The 8,392-nt window shown below is 38.5% G+C and overlaps 1 protein-coding gene across 2 annotated transcripts in view; it reads right to left on the bottom strand.

Moving 5' to 3' along the window:
• Positions 1–1,015: 1,015 nt before the first annotated feature.
• Positions 1,016–8,392, bottom strand: part of CPNE4 (copine 4) — a 323,296-nt gene continuing 315,919 nt past the window's right edge. For both annotated transcript variants that reach the window (XM_067561613.1, XM_067561614.1), the window contains exon 16: positions 1,016–1,574. In XM_067561613.1, the coding sequence (XP_067417714.1) occupies positions 1,443–1,574 (132 nt within the window). In that variant the 3' untranslated portion in view covers positions 1,016–1,442. The remainder of the gene's footprint in view (positions 1,575–8,392) is intronic.

Raw genomic sequence — 8,392 nt, 5'->3', positions numbered from 1 at the left:
GCCAAACCATCTCTCAAAACTGATTCTTTGGAAATTGCTTTTAAATGAAAACAAAAACTATGTTTTATATAGAAATCCATTCTTTTAAACACACCTTTTAAAAGAACTTCAGTTCAAGGGATGGAATTTTCCAAAGCGCTCACCATTGGCCTGATTCTGTTGGAGTCAATGGCAAAACTCTCAGTGATTTCAATGGGAGCAGAGTTAGGCCAATACTGAGGGCTTTGGAAAAAGGTCTCACCCTAAATAGCTATTTTGGCCCAGAATTTCACCATCATCCTCTAACAGGTTGTGCATTTAACTGCTGCGTATTCTGCAAAACCTGGATGCTAGAACTCAAACACTAGAAATCATAACCTGATTTTTTTTTTAAATGGAGAAATTCTAAATCTAATCATAATTTGTTATTTTCTCCCTTCCTCTCCCATTAAAAAAAGTAGCTCTAATAGTCTTTTGGTATAAAACAGCTTTTTCATTGTATACAGGCAAACTCTATATGAATGAAGCCTTCAAGCTATTTGCTTTGTCAAAATTAGGCCATGCAAAATCTGTCTTGGATAGTGCTCCACACAAAAATGTGATAATATGAGTGAAATAAAATATATAAACAAAACAACTTGAAAACACACACTATTATAAATCAAAGGTGGCCAAAATGTTGCCTATATAACAGCTCGTCAAGTCATGTGGCTCAAAACGGAACATGGCACTTAAGTGCATGTAGTCCTTGTGGAACATACCTCCCTACTAAAGATGAGTGCAGCTATAGTCTGCTCATGTTACACTGATCAGATATGCCCTTGGGCTCTAATAAAGTTGCCTATGGAGCCATTGGATGGCAGGGCTTGTTTGGGCACATTGTTATAAGCTGCTGACATTAGAAATGTCCAAGTGGTCTTTCAGAAATATCTTAGAATGCTTTTGTCATTCTTTTCTTGAAGTACAGGGTGCTGACTATAGGGTTTAGAGCAGGCAACTTAGTGGCAAGAGAGAAATAAAGACAACAACTGCAAAACTGTGTTGTTTTTATTTTAAACATGCAAAATACAGTTCATGCATCTGCCATTTTGAAAAATCTTTCGCTTCGCAGCAGATAAAACCAAAGATGTTTTGGCTATCAGCTCTCATTAATGTTTCAAAATGCTTTACAGTGGAAAGATAATAAGAAATTTAGCAAAATTTCAACAAACCTGTATAAAAAACAGATACAGATAACTTTTTATTTCAAGGCGACATGCTGTAATGTAAAGAGTTAGTTTCCTTCGTCTCATAAAAAGTTTTCAACAATAACAACTGCTTAACAGATTCAAGCCTTTAGGCTACACATGCAAAAAAAATTATTTTAGTTAAAAATCACCAAAACGTGCTATTTTTTGTTTGTTTTAAAGTACTGTAGTTGTAGAAGTAGCAGTTTTGAACTCTGTAAAAGTGTGCAGGGAAGTTCATGGCGCTAGTGTCCTGGAAGACTCATACTCTGACATACATTTTGGTTTAATCTCTTTGCCATTGTAATAGTCCACCACTTGATTTGGAACTTCAGCCAAAACGCTTTTTGCTAGTGCCGCTGGGGATGCCTGCAGGAAATGGTAGAAAACACAGTGTTAACATGTCGCTATGCAAAAGGTGCCAACTGGTCTTATAACCAGAGGCGCTGGGAGATCATGGTCATAAGAATGCTATAAAAGCAGACAAATAGATATCAAAGTAGATGACGCTATTTCAGGGCCTGACACTGCAAGTGATTTTGTGTCAGCAGACCTCTGCACCTGCATGAAGCCTCACTAAGTCATCAGGGCTCTGCCCAGTCTGCCACCTGCACAGTTCTGAGTGTGGGATGAGGATGTTATACTGCATTTGCTGCACCAATGTATATTTTTGCTTGACTGTCATCCACGAGAGAGCCAAGTCATAACGAAAGGGGTTGTCTAGCACAGGTGCTGGAACTAGGGGCGCTGCCACACCCCCTGGTTTGAAGTGGTTTCCATTTACATACAGCGTTGACAATTTGGTTCAGTGGCTCTCCCCTCATTTTTGCCTGGTAAAAAATCAGACTACTGAACAACAAAATTCTCTTCTCTGTGTTAATGGTAACACTGCTGAACAGAAGAGGATTGAAATTCAAAGAATGTGAAAAGATTACTTTTCACCATCCCTGATGTTTGTTTACCCTTTGCTCCTAAGCAGTCCAGAGAATAAAACTCAACTAGTTATGTTCACTTTAGTTTTTAGGCTCCAATCCTGCGTGAGCTTAAATTTAAGTGTGTGGGCAACCCCGCTGTCTTCAAAGTCAACCATGTGGAAGGGAAGCCTCTGTTTAGGTTCCAGGAGAAGTTTTAAATCCAAATAAAAGTATTATTTTTATTGAAATTAAAACAAATTCATGAAAACATTTCACTGATATGTCTCATAAAGCCTTAAAAAAACCCAGATGTAAATTACAGATCTAAACTAGTGGCAGTGTCTCTGCAGGTGTTATATATTTTCATTCAAAGCCCCTTAAATGCTGTGACCTTCGGCATATACCTGGACCGCACATTGTTACTAGAGATTGCTACCCTGAGAAAATGCTGGCAGGCATGAGTACAATGCTTTATTGTAAATACAGTATGATTTTGCCAAGGATGTCTTGAAACATCATGGCTTACAGTGGAGGACGTACCTGTGCATATTGTGGGGTTGTTATTGAGCTGAGAAACCAAGGCCCTGATCCTGCAATTAGAGCTGGGGGTGGGTCCTAGTGTCCAAATGGAATCCCATTAGTCTACCCAGGCATTAAGAGGCCAATCCTGCCCTGCTGTTCAATATTGCTTTTTCAAATATCCCTCCAGTTTTGACAAGGAATGCTAATTAAGGGGCCTGATCCAACTTCCATTAAAGTCAACTTCAAGGTTGCTATGGACTTCAGTAGAATTGGACTGGGCTGTAAACCAGGTACAAGCATTACAGAATGACAGCAATAGCAAAGCACAGGTGCTAGACTCTCTCTTCTTTAACAAGGTGACTTGCAAGGTAGTATTCAACAAAGTGAGCAGTAGCCGTTGGATATTTAATATCTTTTCTTTGGCTAACAGATACTCCCCTCATCACTCTTTCCAGGTAATATTTTGGTTCACAATATAAGCTGCACTGTCGGAAATGAACAAATTACAACTCCTGATTTATTCTCCTCCTCTCTGTCATTGAGCCAGTTGCTTAGATATTTAGAATTTGATTCACATCGGACATATACTGTAAATTTACTTATATTTATGCTAATCCAAAGGTACAGAAAAATGCAATTAATTTAGATTAATTTACTAGTAACAAAGTATATAAATAACAAGGAAATACCGGCATAAATTAAAGGAAAGCAAAACTAATACTATCATCTGCATTTTGAGTTCTTGTACTTTATTGGTAATCTACAAAAAAACTAATACAGTAAAAAAATAAAAAGGGAAATAGCTTCACATTATGATGTTTGTATTGAAATCTGCAGAGACATTCAAGTGTTCAAATCATGAGACACTTCTGCTTAAACAAATAAGACAAGGCAAAACAAACCCTTCTGTTGGCAGCACATGTATATATATTTTTTCCAGGTATGAGAAGTTACAAAACTCTTTAGTATTAATTCCTTTCAAAGGATAAACATGGAATTTTCACAAGTGTTCAGCAACGGCCTAACTCTGCTCCCACTGAAATCAATGGAAAACACCTATTGACTTTAGTGGAAGAGCAGCAAATTTAGGCCAGGGCTGAAAATTTTGGAAAACCCCACCCCAAATAGACAAGAACTGTTACTACACTGACCGCCACTTCTAGGCTTACTTAACAAATAGTTCTCTTCCCTTTCCATTCTTTATATGAGTCTAACACAACACATGCAATGCTAAACTAAGAATCCACAGGACGTTCCATGGCTCAGTTTTCAAAACTGTCGCTCGGCAGCAGCTCCTATTGACTTCAGTGGGGGGGTAGGGGTGAGATTCCACACTTCTGAAAATCAGTTCAATACCAGGTAACTTGCCCTCATGCCCCACCGCATCATCACCCATTCTCTCGTTAGTGTCACATCCAGTTTTATTTAACGAAAGCATCTATTCTGCAAATGGACCCTCTAAGGTGGGTCCACATTACAGAGCCCCATTCACTTCAGTGGGGCCATGCATGGACACCGGAGTCCATTCTAGTGGATCTCATTCCAGAATCGGGGCCCTAGATGGTAGGTTTCTCAGGGTATGCATCATGGGCCTGATTCTCCTTGCTCTGCCAATGTGCACCCACTTGAAGGCCAAAGTGGTGTAAAGAGGCATTTGTAGAAATAAAAATAACACCTTATTTATGTCTTTGGTCTGTAAAGTGCATGCACTCCAATGGCACCGTGTAAGCAATTAACAATAAGAGTTATTCTTCATTGGAATTTAACACTAATGGTAAATTAATTTTCAATATAACATTTTTTTCCTGCATTTAATGCTATGCTTGAACAGCTTTGTAGCAACAAACAACTCAAAATAAATACTTCTCAACTGATGGTTAACACACAACAATCAACTGAGCCAGCAATGGGAAAATACTTCCCTCTGATGATAATTGGTATATATTACAAATGACTTGGATTCAGTTCTTGAGGCTCACCATGCTTAATCATTAATTACAAAGCATAGAGCAAAACATCACTCCTTGAAGAGGTAGGGGTTTGGCTTTCCACACTCTTCTGTGATATATATGTGTTATTAAGTCACAGTTGTTAGGCTTTATGATCAAACAAAATGGAAAATGAGTCACAGATTGCATCCGATTTGTGCATGGTAAATCTATCATGAGTCCAAAAGTCCGAAAAATTTAATGCTTAAAATCTCCATTGTAGAAGGCCATTCGTTACACATGATTTTCATATTCTAATACATTTTAGCAATTGTTCATGGGCACCCCTGTTCTGCATTTAGTAGCAAATAACACACAAATTGTTTGGATGATGATAATTTTGGATGACAGAAATTCAGTTCAGTCCAGAGAAAACATTTTCTCTCTCCCTTTTCATGCTACTATATAGAACCAGCATAAATGTGGAATCTAGTCAAGATGCATAATACTTGTGGACAATTGTTTTTAACGGTAGTGACTACCTGAGCTGTTATCAAAGCCCCATGATTCGCTAAGAACCACCACTATTATAATTATTTCTACAGCCTCAAAGGTGTGCATTACCCTTGAGAGACAGTCTAGAAAGCGAGGTCCCTGCTCTGAAAAATTTACAAATATAAGGATCTTATCCTCCATGATGTTAAGTGACACTATGCAGGAAGAGCTTAGCACCTCAGAGCATTAGGCCTTTATAATGAAATTATATTGTTGATATTAAAATGACAGTGAATACTGACAAAGGACAATGCTCACTTCCTACATAGCTCCTGATCCAGCAAATCACTTACACTTTAAGCATGTGAGTAATCCCAGTCATTTAAATGAGACTACTTATGTGCTGAAAGTTATGAATATGCTTAAGTGCATTGCTGAATCAGGACCTGCCCCAAGGGATTTATTTTATATGCTCGTTTTTACCGACTTTCCCTTCCGGAATTCACTTCTTTCTCCTGTGACTACAGTGGTCCAACAAGTTATTCTTATATTAGACCCATGAGGCAGATTTTCAGTTAAACTAGTATTGTCCAAATGCATGCAGGCAAGGAACCTCACCTTGCTAATAGAAACATTAACTTGGGTACTTCCTGTAATAAAGAGATTCATCAAGAGGTGGTTATTATCATGAGCTTTTATTTTGCACCTATTACACTGGCATCTGTGCACCTTACAGTGTTAAGTTGAGATACTGAAGATCTCAGTAAAGAGACTGAATTTATAAGGTATATGGATATGGAGAGAATATTGTGTATCTATAGAGAGAGAGATCAAGATTCTCTTCTTTTAATGAGCCAAATAACTTTCCAAGATTGCTTCCCTTTCAAATTTCTGAAAGTTAACCAAAAACTGCTAAACATAATAGATGTAATTTACCCACAATTAGCAATTAAGATCACACACAGACTCACTCACAAGTTAGCAACAGCACTGTATGTTCAGTGTCCTGAAAGAATTGCAACTGTCAGCATTAATCTACTCAATCAAGGATGATTTCAACTCTGTCATAAAGTCCCAATATGGCACTAAAAACAGCAAATGCAGTTGGTTTTGCCGGTTCCTCATGGACACATATTTTCAACTAATTGAAAGTAGACCTAGTACCAACTCATAAATAACTCACCTTTCAATGTTTTTACAATACACTGCACCTAAAGGGAAAAGCTGCATACTGCGACTAGCTGTACAAGGGAATTTTGAATTATGAGCAAGTCATGATCACACCTTGTTAAATCTTCTATTTAACAGCTGGCATAATAGCAGTGCTGACAAGTAATGCCTACACCTACAGATTCAGGGAAAGATCATAGAATTGTAGCACTGGAAAGGACCTCAAGAGGTCTTCTAGTTCAGTCCTGTGCACTCAAGGCAGGAACAAGCAGTATCTAGATCATCCCTGACAGGTGTCTGTCCAACCTGCTCTTAAAAATCTCCAATGACGGAGATTCCACAACCTCCCTAGGCAATTTATTCCAGTACTTAACTACCCTGACAGTGAGGAATTTTTTCTTAATTTCCAACCTAAGCCACCCTTGCTGCAATTTAAGCCCATTGCCACTTCTCCTGTCCTCAGAAGTTAATGAGAACAATTTTTCTCCCTCCTCCTTGTAACAATCTTTTACATACTTGAAAAATGTTATCATGTCCCCCCTCAATCTTCTCTTCTCCAGACTAAACAAACCCAATTTTTTCAATCTTCCATCATAGGTCATGTTTTCTAGACTTTTAATCATTTTTGTTGCTCTTCTCTGGACTTTCTCCAATTTGTCCACATCTTTCCTGAAACGTGGCACCCAGAATGGGAAACACAATACTCCAGTTGAGGCCTAATCAACATGGAGTAGCACAGAAGAATTACTTCTCATGTCTTGCTTATAACACTCCTGCTAATACATCCCAGAATCATGTTTGCTTTTTTTGCAACAGTGATACACTGTTAACTCATATTTAGCTTGTGATTCACTATGACCCTCAGATCCCTTTCTGCAGTACTCCTTCCTAGGCAGTTATTTCCTATTTTGTATATGTGCAAACTGATTGTTTCTTCCTAAGTGGAGTACTCTGCATTTGTCCTTATTAAATTTCATCCTATTTACTTCAGACCATTTCTCCAGTTTGTCCAGACCATTTTGAATTTTAATCCTATCCTTCAAAGCACTCACAACCCCTCCCAGCTTGATACCATCTACAAACTTTATAAGTGTACTCTATATGCCATTATCTAAATCACTGATGGAGATATTGAACAGAACCGGAACCAGAACTGATCCCTCGGGGACCCCGGTTGATATGCCCTTCCAGCTTGATTGTGAACCACTAATAACTACTCTCTGGGAACGGTTTTCCAACCAGTTATGCGCCTACCTTATAGTAGCTCCATCTAGGTTGTATTTCCCTAGTTTGTTTATGAGAAGGTCATGTGAGACAATTCATCAGTTGATATAAATTGTCATAGCACCATTGACTTCAATGGTGCTATGACAGTTTTCCCTGGTTGAGGATCTGCTCCCAGAATCTAAGTTTACCCTATACTAAAGATGGAGAGGAGAGAGAAGCCAGGTTATTCTGTGAGATGGGGGTTAATGTCGCTATGAGACCTTGTGGGTGTAGGAGAGATGTATTTCTCATTAAAATTTGGCAAAATGAGATTTGGAAGAGGAGAAGATGAATTAAGAATCTTCTTGTGATCATAAAAAATCAGAGAGCAACAAAACGTAAGCAAAAGGCACCTATTTGGAAACACAGAACAACCCATAGATGTAACATGCCCTCTACACCCTAAAATCAACATAATCTTTGGTGGAGCTAAATCCAGAATTGTGGATCACTAGTGCATGGGAGCTGCACAGAAAGGTCTATTCCACAAAGAAAAAGAAATTCTGTTAATAGGGTATAATACAGTGTAAAGAACTAGTCAGAAATAAATACTGAAAATATAGTTCTAAGGCTCCTTGCTGCTAAAAGTCAGGAAGCAGATTTACTAAGGTAGGAGGGAAAGGAAGGTAGACAGAGAAAGAAGAGGGAAAAGGTGAGAAAGGAGGCAAGAGAAAAAACATAAGATGTGGAGGAGAGAAGACAAAAACCAGCAGAGGGGAGAAGAGAAAGTTGGTAGATAATTGATATAGAGATATGTCTATCCCCTCCACTCTCATAAGGAAGAAAATGGGATCCTGTGAAGCCTGGTTGTATGTGAGAGAGCTGCTTCTGTGACATGGTGCCTACATTTCCCAACCCTGAAGAAAGTCAGGGGTGATCCTGAGTTCAGGTG

Source organism: Emydura macquarii, unplaced genomic scaffold (genome assembly GCF_026122565.2).
Source record: "Emydura macquarii macquarii isolate MOO-44397 ecotype Brisbane River unplaced genomic scaffold, CSIRO-AGI_Emac_v2 contig_2422, whole genome shotgun sequence".
NCBI classification, from domain to species: domain Eukaryota; kingdom Metazoa; phylum Chordata; order Testudines; family Chelidae; genus Emydura; species Emydura macquarii.
Note: the sequence above shows the minus strand (reverse complement) of the source record. Positions and strands in the feature narration are given on the sequence as shown.